We start from the raw sequence: 16404 nt of genomic DNA, 5'->3' as shown, positions 1-16404 counted from the left end.
AATTTGCAACAGTACCCAGTGGCTATTGAATCTGGATCTCCAAAATCAGTTTATTTAGGATATATGAAATAATTGCACCAAATTCTTAATTATTATTTATTTTTATATGACTGTAGCACCTAAGAGCACTAGTCTTGGACCAGGATCTCATTTATTTCTGTAGAGTTACACCAGCGTTGAATATGGACTAGTGGGTAAGGATGGCTTTCTCCTTTGAACTCAATTATCTAGAGTTATGTAGTGAAAGAGCAAGCATTACTGTTGTGATTCAAAAGTTGCAGTGTTGAACCAGGACCGTCACAAGTCGGTTTAATCCATCTTTAGCTTTAGCACACTAGTTCAATCAAGGCAAAGTTCTGCCATTTCCATTCTTATAAAACATGTTCATACTCCTGGATTTACAATCCGTACTAAGTGGTTACCACTTTCCTCCATCCCGATATTCACTCTTAACCATTGTCTTAACTAAATGTCTGTATTTTTCCCCCCGCAGGGACAAAGCGGGTGGTTATGGAATCCAGGCCCTTGGTGGAATGTTAGTGGAATATGTTCATGGAGACTTCCTGAACGTGGTCGGCTTTCCTCTGAATCACTTCTGCAAAAAGTTAGCAGAGTTGTATTATCCGCCCCTCAAGCATACTATACAGCATGTCAAGCATGACTCTATCCCCTCCGTCGAGACTTTTGAGAACCTCAGTGATGGAGAGAGTGACTCCTCAAATCCCATGCAGCATAAAAGTGCTAACAAATTAGAGAGGAATGGAGTGCCCCTCTCAGGAGCCATTCATACTCCAGTAAACAGTGGTAGCATCCAGCCTGTTTGTACAGTGGCTGTGGAAAATCAGAGTGGAGTGATGGAATATCCAGCTAAATTCCCATCAAAAATTGTAGAACTTATGGATGGCTTCAGAGCTTCAAAGGTAAAAAAAAAAAAAAAAAATACTGCTCCTTGATCTAATCTTCTCTGCACTGGTGAGCTAATACAATTCAAATTTGTATTTTTAAACATTTCTGTGTAGTCTGGAGGTTCTAACAATAAAGGCAGTACAACAACACTACGCATGTCTATGGGGAACAGCCCCATTCAAACAAATGATCAAATGCATTTATTTTACTCTAATGTTCATTCTGATTCTGTGTGTGTTATGCAAGAGAATGGCATCTCCCAGCCGCTGCACCAGTGACCCTGGGTGTAGTACCAGCGCATCTTCCAGTAAGAGGCTCCAAAACAACAGTAGCTTCGGGGATTTACTGCACTGGGCTAACAAGGGCACCAGAATGCCTAGGGCATTTTGAAAAGTACCTTTTAGTGATGCCAGTACTGTCTGTGCATGTTTCCTCATGACCTTCCAAAGCAGCAGCCAGTCATGTGCAGAATAAATTTTGTTATGTGCACCAATGCGGAGGTGAGGTGTGACTCCCCACAGCTCTTTCTCCCCGCAGCAGCACCTGGGCTGGGGGAAATAAGCACCTCTTCCATTGGCAGCTCCAGGCCAGGGCTCGGTTGGGGCTGCGGGAGGGCCACCTCTCCCCCAGGCCATCTCTGCCCCCAGCCACACCAGGTCTGGGGCTGGGCTGGAGAGGGGCGCCTCTCCTTCTGGTCATGGCAGGTCCAGGGTTGGCCCTGAGCGCCTGTGCGGCACTTAATAGGTTACTGTGCAGCCGTGCAGCTTAGTGGGAACCTAGGCAGCAGCATGGAGGGACATCTTCAGAAGTGCCCTTAATAATGAGCACCCTTAGATTTAAGGCAAGTGGCAATGCCCCACTGAAACATAGACCTAGAATGGCACTGAATAAATTCACTAGAGCATTTTACTTCAGATCTGATCCTAACAGGTGCTGAGCACCTGTATCTCCTGTTGATTTCAGAAAGTGGGGGAACAAAGGTGGGAGAGAGGAGGGGCAAGGATCAGGATGGGACAGGGACTGGTATATAAGAGGAAAGAGGTGATTACATAACTGTTAAAATATTATATGTATTTGTACCATTTATTGAGAGAGGATGTAAGACCATTCACAAAGTAACATTTATTTCATAGTAATCAGAAATATTATCTAAAACAACATGTAAATGGTGAGAGAAATATATATTATGGAAATGTCCATAGTGACTCATCTGTGTTGAGATTTGCACTTGAAGTAATATTAAAATTCTTTTTCATTGTAATTATTTGAATTTAACCTCCATGTTTGGCACAATAACACTTCAGAGGGAAACTGAACTTTCTACGTAACTTTTTTTAGTGAATGCTCCCTGTTAACTTCTGCAGAGGAAATGCTTCAAAATGCCCCCATTTAAAATAAATATTTTTTATATATATGTATATGTAATGTCTATTGTGCTCTGCCTCAATCCTTTTTCCTTCCATGTATTTGTATTGTAGGTTCCTGTAAGAACCTCCTTCTCTTGATTGCTCAGATGTTGTGTTTTATCTCTACTTTTCACAGAAATACTCTAAGAATCTCTTGTGCGTGAACCAGGCCTGTAGCTTATGATCACAATGCAGTAGCTTGTATCAGAAGGGTAGCCGTATTAGTCTGGATCTGTAAAAGCAGCAAAGAGTTCTGTGGCACCTCCTAGACTAACAGACGTATTGGAGCATAAGCTTTCGTGGGTGAATACCCACTTCGTCAGATGCGTGTAGCTTGTGTTGGGCCTTCATGAAGACATGTACATAGAAGCTAATATTTATGTGCACTCTAGCAGTCAGCTGTGCCTGGAAACAGATAAATGGATAATTTTGAATCACTGCCAGGTTTCCTACTCAGAGCCAGACTAGTGCAGCTAAAGAAAAGGTGACAGCAGTGAAGAAAGAGAAGATGAAATAAATGCCAAGTATTCTAACTAGAAACAGAGAGAGATGTGGTCTCTTCACAAAACTCTGAACCAGAAACTCCTGGGGTGAAATCCTGGCCCCACTGAAGACAATGGGAGGTTGCTGTTGACTTCACTGGGCACAGGATTGGATTGTTAAAGTCAAATCCCAATTTTGACACTGACTCTGTGACCTTGGGCAAATCTCATCCTATGTCTGCCTGCATTGCCCCTTCTGTAAAATGGAGACAATAATGTTGTGAAGCTAGTTAGTTTGTAAAATGCTTCGAAGACTGAAAGTGTAAGATAAACTGTAATTAAATTCAATTTAATTTGACCTTTACGTAGGTTCAGAGCCCTCACAATGCAGGCTGAAATCAACTACAAGTGAGAAAAACCTAATAATCATCTTTATTAAAATGATGTCTAGGAACTTTTTGCTTGGTCCTGCACTCAGTGAGGTCAATGAAAGTTCAGGGTTAAATTTGGTTTGGTTTAGTTCCTCTGTGGCTGTACAGAACCCAGCACATCTTGAATGGGACCGTTGGGTGCTCTCATAATATAAATACTGGCTCTATTTGCTAATGTTATGCCAATGACCTAATTTTCAGTCCTGACTTGCAACTCAGAGGCCTTGAGCTGGCTGTTAATCATCTTCCACTACTACAAAGAAACTGTTTAAACACCTGCTGTGAACCTTCCCTCTCTCTGGTTAAACCTAATAACTTTTTTACAAAACAATGTACATTTTTGAATGCCGCAATGATTTGGAACATGCATTAAAAACAAGAATCATATTGTTAAATTTAGGCAGGCATGTTAATTTTTGTGGCATTTTGGAGACAGTCTCAATTGTATATACCACCTTCACCCCCAAAATAACAAACATTTTAAATATAAAAATCACGAATAGGAAGCCCCTAAATTTCAGCTGCAATTTTTCCATCTGATTTTTAACAGAATTTCAACTCTTTTCTTCCCTCTCCACTCTATGTTGATTTTTTTTTTACTTTTATAATTCCTCAGAAACACTATTAATTGAAGGAACAGTATTGCAACCTAATCTCAGCTATGAAGGTGCATGTTGCATAATATGAAAATTCTTCTCCAATACAAGCATGTACTGTATAAGTTTAGTTAAGGTGTTCAAGGTACACAGATACATATGCTTGTGGTTTTCTGTTTTTGTTTTGTTTTTAGAAAATTAGTATGGCATGAATTATAGCTATTAAAATAAAAAAGTACATTTTGAAGAAATTTCAAATTATTGTCTTAGGTAAATCAACTTAGATTTGATGTGTTTTCTCTATGGCCTCAATTCCGAAGCATACTTAAGCACACGCTGACTTCATGAAACATGCTTAAAGCTAGTCATGTGCTTAAGTATCCTGATGAATAAGAGTCTAAGACACAAAACCTGAAGTAGGCATTTCAGGTTCTTTCAAGCTTTAACCAGTAATTTTTTTGTTTTTCACGTAACATTGTTGGCAAAGATGCTGATATCTCTCGTTTGATGCCGGGAACAAACTGTCCCAGAAGTAGCAGGGCTGAACTGAAATTTTCTGCAGGAGAAAATTCAACAGACTCAAGCAATTCTTAAGTTCTTTGGCATGGGTTTGTCTTCACACAACTACTATATTCTGAACTTAATTCATACCTCTAGAAAGTTTTCCAGAATATTTGTACTTTTGTTTTAAAACAGACGTGTGTTATTTTTTTAGTTGTAGTAATTTTTAATTTAACTCACTAATGCATATTTCATATACACAGGCTTTGTTTGTGGCCTCTAAACTGAAAGTGTTTGATCTTCTGAAAGATAAATGTATACTGAAGCCTGTGGATGTTGCCAATAAGATAGAAGCCTCTGTGTGTGGAACAGAAAGACTGCTCGATGCTTGTGCTTCTCTTGGATTGCTGGAGAAAACCCATCAAGGTGACTTTTTACTGTAAAACAATTCATGTGTAGGGGGACTGGGAGAGATGGAAGAAGGAACTTCTAATGTATTATTGTCCATTGTGAAACTAAGCTGTTTGTACCTGTTCACTGGGGCTGTACAGGAAACTTCCATTACTAGTCCTTGGCAAATTAAACTGTTGTTAATTATTATTAATAATAATAATTTTGTTTATTATGATAGTACTTACGAGCTAGTGAAGATCGGGACCCCATTGCACTGTGCAAACACAAAGAAGTAACCTCAAAGCGCTTGAAATCTAAACAAACAAGACAGACCGTGTAGGGGAAGGGGTCTAACACAAAAGCAGTGTGAAGGCAGCAAATGGCATGTTCCATGACTTTTTTGGAGGGGTGTGTAGGTTTAGTTAGGAGGGAATCAAAGTCAAATCAAAATTTCCCCAAGCCGATGACTCGTTTTGCTGAGGGGATCAGCTCAGTGGAAAAGGGAAGGGGAGCTTAGGGGATGGAGCAGAGGAGAAGAGAGGCAAGTGTGGAGTGAAGTTGAGGTGAATAGACTGTTACAGAGGGGGAGGAGGAGAGGCCATGTTAGAGTAAACACCCAATCAGCACAGGGCAGAGACAGTCAAGTCAAAATGTAGAACTATCCTCTGCATGTCCAGAGATTCCTGCTGTAGCTGCTTCTGCCCCTGCCAGCTGGGGTGTCTGGCTGGCTTCTCTCTGCAGCTTTCCTCCAAAGCCATTTGCTCCCATAATGGGGGAAGAGAGGTTTCCGCTGCACAGTTATGGGTCCAGGAGGATGTTGGGAGGAGGGATGGCCCTGGTTGTGTTGCATTTTGCCACCCTCACTCCCTTTGCCCCAGTTCCTGTTTTGGCTGCCTCTGCTCCTGCCTGCTGCTGTCTCGGTGTGGGTCAAACAACAAGGGACAAATTTTGCTCTGAGTTTACACTCTTGCAGAACCACTGATTTCTGTAGTGTAGCCATGGATGTGACGGAGAGAAGACTTTCAGAATGTGGCACTGAAACTGGACAACAGTCAACTATTGCAGCTTATAATTGCCAATATTTTAAGATACAAACAGGTGATGGAACAATTAAGAAGTTCAGCCTTCCCTTTTCAATCTGCACTACATAATTTCAAGCTCCCAGATATACATCACTTAATAATAAACCTTTTAAAGATGATGAAAAGGTGCCTAGCAAAGGAAACCCTTGAGCAACTCAACAACTGATTTTTGTTAAGAACAAAGCCCTTAAGGAAGAATGCAGATGGAGAGAGGCTTAACTGCATATGAATGAAGAACAGTGGGGAAAGGAGAGGAATAAGATTCAAAGGCAAGTGTATCATGGGGAGGGGAGAATCCCCCGGGGGGCTTCTCCCGCTTCTGGGAGCCTGTGAGGCAGCTGCTCTCCAGGCAGGGAACTGCTAGTGGAGCTGACGGACAGGACCCTCAACCCACCCCCTCAACTCCCCACACACATACTACCTGTCTTAGGTCGATGGAAGCGCTCCTGGCGAGGATACACACCACTGACCCAAGGAGGATAGTGTGGACATGCACCACCGCAGAAATCACTGCAGAGGCTGTAAATCGATCTAATATAGGTCATCTTAGGTTTGTAGTGTAGATATACCCTATGCTTGTACAGCCCCCAGTACAGTGACACTCCAATCCTGATTGGGGCCTTTGAGTGTTGCCATAAAATAAATATTCACTACTACACGTTACTTATTGGCTTTTAAAATCCAATTTAAAAAAGGGAGCACTTTTCATTTCACAATCAGAGACACATTACGAGCAGGGAGGTGGGCTTTTCTCAATAATAACTTCTGGTTTGTGTCACATCTGTAACGTGAAAAGCAAGAACATCTAAATGTATTCTTTGGTATTTTAACTGCAAACTGCTGTTTTGTGTTGAACTTGCTGTGATGTAGGTAACATATGACTATGCAAATCAACTGGACAGTGTGTACAGACTGAACAAAGCAAATGTAATTTGATTTTTTTTAAAGTAAACATGTTGCAGATCAAGAGGCAGGTCTTCAGCTGGTGTAAATCTGCTAGAGTCAGTGGCGCTGTCCATCCTACACCAGTGGAGAATCTTACCGCAAACATTTAACTGAAAATCATACTCATTTGTATAGCAAAACTAGTCACTAGTTACATGGCTGCTGCTACAACACTGCAAAAAACTAGTTAACAGGTTTTTTTTTTTTTTTTGCCCCTTAAGGTTACAGTAATACAGATTCAGCGAACACATATCTGGTGTCAGACAGAGAATATTCACTTCATGGCTACATTATCCACTCTAATGATCGCCTTTGGCATCTCTTTACACACCTCGAGGTTGCTGTCAAAGAGGGGACCATGCAGACCCATCAGGCTTTTGGAAAGGAAACAGGGGACTTGTTTCAGGTAATGCGGACTCTGGTCCTTATTTTGTCTTTATGCTACTTGTGCACTGAAGAACAGGAAATAATTATCAAGTTGGAAAAACCATAGGGCCCAGAAAAATTGACTAATGAGAATTGTAGATTGAGCATGTCATCACACAGATTATCATAATCTAGGAATGTAAATAAACTATCAGAACTGTCTCAAATTCCAATGACAGGTTTCAGAGTAACAGCCATGTTAGTCTGTATTCGCAAAAAGAAAAGGAGTACTTGTGGCACCTTAGAGATTAACCAATTTATTTGAGCATGAGTTTTTGTGAGCTACAGCTCACTTCATTGGATACATACTGTGGAAACTACAGAAGACATTATATACACAGAGACCATGAAACAATACCTCCTCCCACCCCACTCTCCTGCTGGTAATAGCTTATCTAAAGTGATCATCAAGTTGGGCCATTTCCAGCACAAATCCAGGTTTTCTCACCCTCCGCCCCTGCCCCCACACAAACTCACTCTCCTGCTGGTGATAGCCCATCCAAAGTGACCACTCTCTTTAATATATTCGACTCTTTAAGGTCCTGCTCCCATTGAAGTCAATGGCAAAACTCATGAAGTGAGCTGTAGCTCACAAAAGCTTATGCTCAACTAAATTGGTTAGTCTCTTAGGTGCCACAAGTACTCGTTTTCTTTTTGCGAATACAGACTGACACGGCTGCTACTCTGAAAATTGACTTTAATGTGCAGGATTGATCCCTGGGGTGCTGAGGCAATTGGAATGTCACAGTACAGTTACCAAAACCCAGAATTAATATCTACAATGTATGTACTTCATCTCTCCTGAAAGCTTGTCATCCAAAACTGATTTCAGCAGAAAACCAAAAATATTTCAGCGTTTTTATAGTTGAATTGAGATAAGATCTGAGCTTAATTTTGCTCCTGACCAGAATCTGCTTAGACACCAAACTTATTCTTCCTTTATCTGAGCATGTCTATAAATCTGCCTTGCTTTGATTCAAAGATTTTCACAATTCTCCATCCCTTGACTCTCCCTCTTAAGTATTTGTCTCATTTATTTCCATCTCATGTACAATTTGGGTCATATGTATCATGCCGTTTGTAGCTTTGCAAGGACTGCACAATTTACCCCTTTGCCAATATTCTCTTTGCACTACAAACATCCTAGAAAGGCCACTCCCCGGGCATATTTTCTCTCGCACTTTGTGCGCCTGTCACAGAAGGGGGCTGTAGTTGATGGGGGATGGGAAAGCAGAGGGCATGCAGCAGAATGGGTGGCAGAGGTCCAGGACCTAATGGATTGTCTGTGTAGAAGAAGTTTGGAGGAGTGTAGGGACTAGGAGATTCTTTCTGCAAGGAGCTGAGCTCCTCTTGGGAGGCGTTGGACACCCTCAACTCCCACAGACCTCAGGGTCCTAAGGTTGCGAGGGCCTAAAATGTATAGGGCCTTGCGATCAATGAACACCTGGATTTGAACCTAGAAATGAATAGGGGGCCAGAGTCTCTGGGAACAGGTGTAACACGTTAACACTGCTAAGCAAATGGGCTCATACATTCTTTGCTGGCTGTATAGTCCAAGCAGTTTTCGGCATAGCCCTATACAGAAGGTATTAAAGCAATCTGTTCTAGAGGTTACAGTGTCATGCGTAACTATAGCAAGGGCCATATGAATGTGGGAGACAAACAGCTGCTTGCTCTAAGTGGCTCAAAAGCTACAAAAGTGGGAAGCAGGCACACTGTGCAGTCTCCTCAGCCAGTCCTATGTTGTGGTCTTCCTCTTCAAAGCCTTCAGCCAACCTCCTAAGGATTGCCCTGGATGGGAGAATATTGACTTGAAGACACTGAGCAACCCAATCAGGTGCTTGCATGAACTTGGGAGATCAGAATGCACTTCTTCCCTGTGCACTGTGACAGCAGTAGAGATCAGTAGATGCACTGTCATTTCCAGGCTCTAGATTTGAATATTGGGAAGCCAGGGGCAGCTATTTCCATTGAAAAGCCCTCACCTCTGGAATGTGCTTCCTACATTCACCTGGTACACTGTGCCAAGGTCAGACTCTGATAAAGCCCAGCTGTTAGAGAGCTTATTCCTTCACTCTCCCACTTCCCTGGTCCTTCTCACATGAACAGAGAGCAACAATACCCGAAGTCCGAAGGTGCAAACAATTCGATGTTTATTGGGGTGAACTTCCAGCAAGCTTAAATACAAGTTCCTTTTCCTTATTTCCGAATCCCAACTTACTTCCTGTTTGCCCCTAATTTATATAGTAATATTCTTAGCTATACCTTAACCAATCATTCTACTAAAATTTAACTAACCAATCCTAACATATTGTAACATGATTATGTAACCAATTATATCCCACCACCTTAATTAGTTTACACCCAGCAAAATTAATTATACAGCAGACAGGAACAATCACAGAACCAGACAGAGATTATACAGACAAACAATAGCAAAGTGGGAACTATAATGGCAAGACAATACAGAAGTGAGGATTTCACATCCCAGTATTGATAAATGAGTTCTTGCCAGACAGGATGCTATCAAACTAAGTTTTCTTTTACATTTTCTAGGCACTTCCCTTTCTCTGGAGCTGATAGGCATACAATCCTGTCCTGATAGTGCCTAACAGCCCAATAGCACCTTTTTTCAATGTGACTAGGTTGGAATGTGAGGATGTGACCGTTCGCTTCCCAGCTTATGGCTGCCTCTGCTGCTTAGCCAAAGGCCTTAGCCTAAGAACAGGGCCCCAGACTGTCACAGTAAGAGAAGGACCTTACATTGGCAGTCAGTGATTTTGATTCTTTCTTTTATACCTCTAACTAGCCAAGTGATAAGAATACACCTAAATTCTTAAAGTACAGGCCTTTACAGGCAGGCCTGAATATCTATATCCTAACACCAGCTGTTTGCTCAGGTTTCACCCATATGTTTGAAGGGTAAGACTGAGTCTGTTTGCTTGCACATCAGTCAGTTACTCTTGTTCTGTGTGTAACATTTATGTAGGTGTGCTTAGAGGGATGATGAGAGGCTTAGTTCATGATTTTTAAAAATGTGCCAATCTCCTCTCACCCAAGAAACTTAGCGTTTTATAGGCATTAGCTAATTAATGCTGTCAGCATCATTTAGGTAAGTATTCTCATTTTACAGTTGCACAAACTGTGGCATGCGTAGGGTAAGTGACTCAGTTCTGGTTTCACAATGAGTCAGTAGCAATGCCAAGACTAGCACTTCGATCTCGCCTGGTCTCTATCTACTAGGCATTTATTTATTTTTATTTCATTTCCCTATAATAGTCTTCCCAAATTCCTCTTTTCTAAACTTCAAGGAATCAGGAATGCTATAGCCAAACTTCTCTCTGCCTCAGGAAGGAGATCATATTCCTTCTTAGATGGCCTAGAATTCAATTGCAAACTGCCTTCCTGGTTTTCCAAACTCTTTTTGGGCTTTCTCCACACACTTTAGCTGCCTTTCTCTAGCCTGATCAGTAGTCTACTTCTATCTACACTACCATCTTTTCTCTGTCTCTTCTCAGTTGAGAGGGTGGGACACACTCGCTTCAACTGTCTCTGGGATTCCCCCCCCCCCCCTTTCGCTCAGAGCCAGTTAGCCTCTCTGAAATGATAGATTAATACCAAAATATACTCTGCTCTGCTGGAGCCCAGGAAAGCAATCTGTTAAGAAGCCATTTCTTTTCTTTGTATGACTTCCAGTTACATAATGCCTGCTAAGAAGTTCCTGCTGACAAAGGATTATAGATATAAATAAATGTCAGCATTCAGTGAAAACAACTGGGAAACATAGCAGGAAAAATACAACCCAAAAACAATTTAGAAGCAAAGATTCACTCCTTTCTCGCAAAATAAGTTTACAGTATAAACAGACAACTAACTCTCCTTGAATGGAGCTTAATTATTGTATAAATTCATATGCCACAGGTATAACTGGTTAAAGAAAGCATTTTGTTATCCTCTGATGGATTGCCTCTTTCTCTGCCATAGTGCCCTAGCTCCAGCCAGCAGGGGTGCTCAAGCTGGATTCCCATAGTTATAAAAGAGGGGGACGTTGGTGGATCATTTTTTGGAAGGTCTCCAGGACTCTGGAGCTTGGTCCAAAATAATCAGCATTTGGTGAACTTCCTAGCATGCTAGAAAAGACCTTTGTTTGATCAGGTTTTTGGAGTGGGCGAGGGTATGCTTCCCGCAATGATGAAGGGGTGGAAAGCACTTGTAGATGGCTGGCTGGCTAGTTGAACTGATCATTGAACTATTGAACTGATCATTTAAAATCTGCTTAGACTGAGTTATTAGAGAGACTGGCTCGGTGAGGTAATATCTTTTATTGGACAACTTCAGCTAGTGAAAGAGAGAAGCTTTTGAACAGCACAGAGCTCTTCTTCAGGTCTGGGAAAGGTACTCAGCGTGTCACAGCTAAATACAACATGTAACAGATGTTAACTACTTAAGCTAAACAATCTATTATGATTATTATAAGAGACCATTCAAAGTGAAGTGAACAGGTAATACCTCTGCAGTCATATGACAAAAAAGAGGGGTTACAAACTGTTGTAATAAGCCATATATCCAGTGTCTTATTAAGACAATGATTTTTAAGGTCTAGCAAAGTTACAAACTTAAGCTCCCAGGCTCATGGTTTTCAAGGTGTTGTGCAGGTCCCTTTTGAGGATGAGGGCTGAGAAGTCAGATATGGAGTGATTTCTTCTGTGAAAAGTCTTCGCCCACTGGTGTTAAGGTGTGTTTGGCTTTTTCCTGTGTAGGTTCATTTGAGAGCGTGGTGATTATCTGGTTTCACCCACAGAGGAGTTGTTGGAGCATTTGGTGCACTGGATGAGGTACACCACATGTTGTGATAGGCATGTATAGGACCCATGGATGTTGAAAGGCGTGTTGTGGGGGTACTGATCATCGTAGCAATGGAGGTATGGCTGCAGGTTTTGCACCTGTTCTGGAAGGATCTGGTGCCACTTTAAGTTTGTGGGTACTGGTCTATGGGGAGCTTGTTTCTGATGTTTAGCGTGGGTTGTAATTGATACCCCATACAAGTTCCAGTGTTTGGTGGTAGGTGACAACTAAGAGTGTGTGGTTAGAGGGTTTTTTCACTTCTGTATTGAAGCAGGTTCTCTTAGGGTATTTGGGTGGCCTCTTTGATGATGCAACTTACTTTCCTGGTGGAATGTCATTATTTGGTGAAGGTGGCTTTAAGTGTGCTAAGGTGTGTATCCCCGACTTTCTCCTCGGAGAACATTCTGTGGTATCTGAGTTCCTGGCTGTAGATAACCCATTTCTTGGTATGTTTGAGGTGGTTACTAAATATGTGAAGGTAGGTGCAGTGATTCATGGGTTTCTTGTGTGTAGCTGTCTGTAGGGTTCCATTGCTGAAGCTGATCGTGGTGTCCAGGAAGTTGATGCTGGTGTAGGAGTGTTCTAGAGAGAGTTTGATGGATGGGTGGTGGCTGCTGAAGTTGTGATGGAAATCTGTTATCAGCAATCTGTTCCACCTTGTATTTAGCTGTGACACTCTGCATACGTTTCCCTGACCTGAAGAAGAGCTCTGTGTAACTCGAAAGCTTGTCTCTTTCACCAACGAAACTTGGTCCAATAAAAGATATCACTTCACCCATCTTGTCTCTCTCATATTCTGGGACCAATGCAGCTACAACAACACTGGCAAACAACATAGATTGAGTTATGGTGTTAATGGTGTGGTAGAGCACCGAGACCCTTGGATAGGCATATTTTCCGTTGTTTAAGTCGCAATAAATTAAGTGCATAAGTAAAATCTTTGTATTCTGTTTTTAAGGATTCCAGTTATCACAGTGTGGAGGCAAAGCAGCGTTTCATGACTGCCATGCACAGCATTGCCAAATTGACAGCAAGAGATGTGGCAACAGCTTTTGATCTTTCACAGTTTAGATCTGTCTGTGATTTGGGAGGTATTGCTACTACACTGACTTTTATGCAAGTTAATGAAATTTATGTACATCATAGTTTTAAGAAAATCTAATCAAAAATTACAATTGTTGCTCTCTAACTGGTAAATTTTCTGCTGTTATTAGCTCTGATAAAAAGCTCAAATGAAGTTAAATGGAAGTACACTAGCTTAAAATATTGTTCATTTACTTTGAGTATGGCTGTTAAGACGGGGGAGGGGGGTCCCCCAGGAGAAGCAGTGTGGTTCAGTAGCTGGGACTGGGAATTCTGTTTCCAGCTCTTCCATTTCCAGCTCTGCCATGTGATCTTCACATATTAATTATGTCAAGATTTCAGAAATGATTATTGACATTTGGATGCTGCTATTTTTGGTGTGAAACTTGAGTCATTTTAAAGAGGCCTGCTTTACAGAGGATTTACAGAGCATTTTCTAAAATCCGGGGCCCTTTCAGGTGTCTTATATGGGACACCCAAAATCACAAATCACTCTTGAAAATTTTGACCTTGGTCACTTGTAAAATGCTTACCCACCCGTGTAAAGAACTTGGAAAAGCACTATGGAAGTGCTAAGTATTAAACTGATCAGAGTGAAAATTGTAATTGAATTCAGAAAATTTAAAAACTTTCAGTGACAAAATCTCTAGTGGGATAAAAATCCAAGATGGCCCCCACAAGTATTTGGTATTGTTTTGTAGCTTAGCACTGCAGTGTCCCAGTTACAGTCCTCAAGGGGATCCAAGTGGAGAACCGCGATTCTCCAGGGCTCGCTGTGTGTAGGAATCAGCGTGGAGTTAATGCTGTTCCTAGCTGTGCCCCCACCTCCACAGAGAGGGTGTGTAATGCAGGCGAAAGCTTGCCGAGAAGAGAGCTGCTGAGAGAACGGTGCTGCCCAGGGGGTGGGAGGGTGGACAGCGCATAGGGACCAGCACACTGCACGGTTGGAAATGCTTTTACCAGTGAACTTCCACAGAGTTTGGAGCTCCTACTCCTTTGCTTGCGTCCTTTGCCCCCCAACAGGAGCACTATTCAAACTATACAAGAATTACCTTGCAGTGGTAATAATGCCTAGCTCTTCTTATAGGACTCTTCATCCATAGATTACAAAGGAGGTTTGTAATATGCCATTAACCTTGGGGAAACTGAGGCACAGAGACAGGAAGTGACTTGCCCACATTCATCCAGCAGGCTAGTGGCAAAGACAAGAATAGAACCTAGGTCTCCTTAGTCCCACTCCAGACCTGTGTCCACTAGGCCACACTAGCTCCCAAGTCCCTTTATAGTCTCTTGGCCACCCCCATCCTTAACTGAGGGCTGTTGTGTTCAGGTAAGGTACAATATGAACTTGTAAAATGTCTGCAGATACAAAGGAAAAGGTTCACTTAGTTATTTTTTACTTCCTACAGGTTGCACTGGAGTTCTGGCCCATGAGCTAGTACAAAAAAACCCAAACCTAAACGTCACTGTATTTGACCTTCCAGATGTCATTGCAAATGTCTCTTGCTTTCAGCCTTCAGGACAGCACATAACTCCAGTGACGTTCACAGCAGGTAACTAACCATTAGGCTGCCAATCCTGGTTCACTGTGCAGCATGGAGGGAGCACACTGGTCTGCTCCAGCGAAAGTGTGAGCAGAAGCTATGTGTAACCCTTCTGCCCGTCAGAGTTGGCAGCAACAAGGGCCGGGTTCAGTATCTAGGGGATCCATTCCAATAACACAATGCAAACCGGCTCGAGCCCCCACCCAGTGACCTGGGACAAATACATACCACCCCCGCTGGGTGCCTCCAGGAGGCAATACTTCCCCTCTCGCAAGCACATAGTCTGAGTGTAGCAAAAGCCTTTTAATAACAGAGAGAAACAATGTGGCATTATGTTGGGGAAACACCACCAACAGGATTCATAACACAACCCATGAGCAAAAAAAAACCCACCCCAGGCAAATTGGGGCATGCCCTTTTCCCTTTGGTTCTTGAGTCCAGCAACCCCAAATCACCCAAAGTCCCAAAAGTCCAATGCCCCAAAAGTCTCTGTCCCTGGTCAGGGCAGCCCCAGAGTTCGAAAGTTTATCTGCGGAGCTTTACCTCCCAACCTGGGTGGAAATGGGACGGGGGTAAGAGGCACCTTACATGATCTGAAGCTGACCGCCCCATAGCAGCGCTCCGCTCCGCCAGCCGCCCCACAAACTCCTTTGCTCAGCTGCGCTCCGCTCCGCCCCGCCAGCCGCCCCACAAACTCCTTCGCTCGGCTCCACGGCCCACAAGCAGCTCCTGCCATCCACAAACTGCTCCGCGTCGAACTGCTTCACCAGCCGTCCCGCAAACTGCTCCACAATATATCTTCAGGCTCCCCCACTACTTAACACAACACTCAGTGATTTCAGCTCTTAAGTGAATTCAGCTTGTAGTAGGGGAGCCCCAGTGCTGGTGCACTGTCAGCCCAAAGTGAGCTCAGCAGCCTATAACTAGACTTCTAATGAAATCAAAATTAGCTCTGATATTCCACAGTGGAGAGAGGAGGAAGTGCAATTAGCATGTAAGGCCCTCACCAAGGGGCCTATGCCACCAAGTATTAATACTTGTCCCCAGCCTCTCTCCATTCACACAGTTTTGGAACCCATGACCCTTGCCTAGCGAGTGCTACTTAGTTGATGGTGAATCCCTCCATCATAACAAGAGGCCACGTACAGTTCCAAGCACAGTTCCCATAATCAGCATAATAACAATTTATTCTTCTTGCCCCAATAACAGAGACACTGGGGATCCCACAGCAGCCAAAGTGACCATTTGGGCAGCTATGGTCTCATTCTAGGCGGGGTGGGTGTGCCTATGCAAATGAGATCGGCCCCTGAAGTTCTTTTCCACAACTTGCCACACCTCACCACCAGATGTCAGGGTGGAGCTCATCCTGACACTGCTTACATCTGTCTGGGGGCAAGCAAGGTTAAGCACAAGGCAGAATCCTCCATGTTGAGTGAAAGTCTTGGATCTTTGCATGTTCCTTCATTTCCTCATAAGATGGCAGGGTAAAAAGAGACAGGGTGAGAGTGGAGAATAGTGGTGACTGAGGAGACATGGCTTAAGCAATACCAGTGAGGGGCCTGGCTGGACACTCCTCCCGTCTATGCCGGATTAATTTGCTTGAGCATACTTCCATTACCATCACAATTCCATTTCACTTCTTGACTCGGGCTTCTACACGGTTCACAAACTACAGCATTCTTGATATGAATTGTCCATCTCTCACTATGTCTTCTGTAACTGCAGATCAAAATATTACATGTGTAGCACAGTGCATAACCTGTG

At 42.8% G+C, this 16404-nt stretch overlaps 1 protein-coding gene across 2 annotated transcripts in view; it reads left to right on the top strand.

Annotated features, from left to right (window-relative positions):
- ASMTL (acetylserotonin O-methyltransferase like) overlaps positions 1-16404 on the top strand; it is a 54840-nt gene that overhangs the window by 26359 nt on the left and 12077 nt on the right. For both annotated transcript variants that reach the window (XM_077815225.1, XM_077815235.1), the window contains 5 exons: positions 494-920; positions 4586-4748; positions 6964-7148; positions 12972-13104; positions 14506-14649. In XM_077815225.1, the coding sequence (XP_077671351.1) occupies positions 494-920; positions 4586-4748; positions 6964-7148; positions 12972-13104; positions 14506-14649 (1052 nt within the window). The remainder of the gene's footprint in view (positions 1-493; positions 921-4585; positions 4749-6963; positions 7149-12971; positions 13105-14505; positions 14650-16404) is intronic.

The sequence above is a fragment of the Eretmochelys imbricata genome, chromosome 1, assembly GCF_965152235.1.
Source record: "Eretmochelys imbricata isolate rEreImb1 chromosome 1, rEreImb1.hap1, whole genome shotgun sequence".
Lineage (NCBI taxonomy): Eukaryota > Metazoa > Chordata > Testudines > Cheloniidae > Eretmochelys > Eretmochelys imbricata.
Note: the sequence above shows the minus strand (reverse complement) of the source record. Positions and strands in the feature narration are given on the sequence as shown.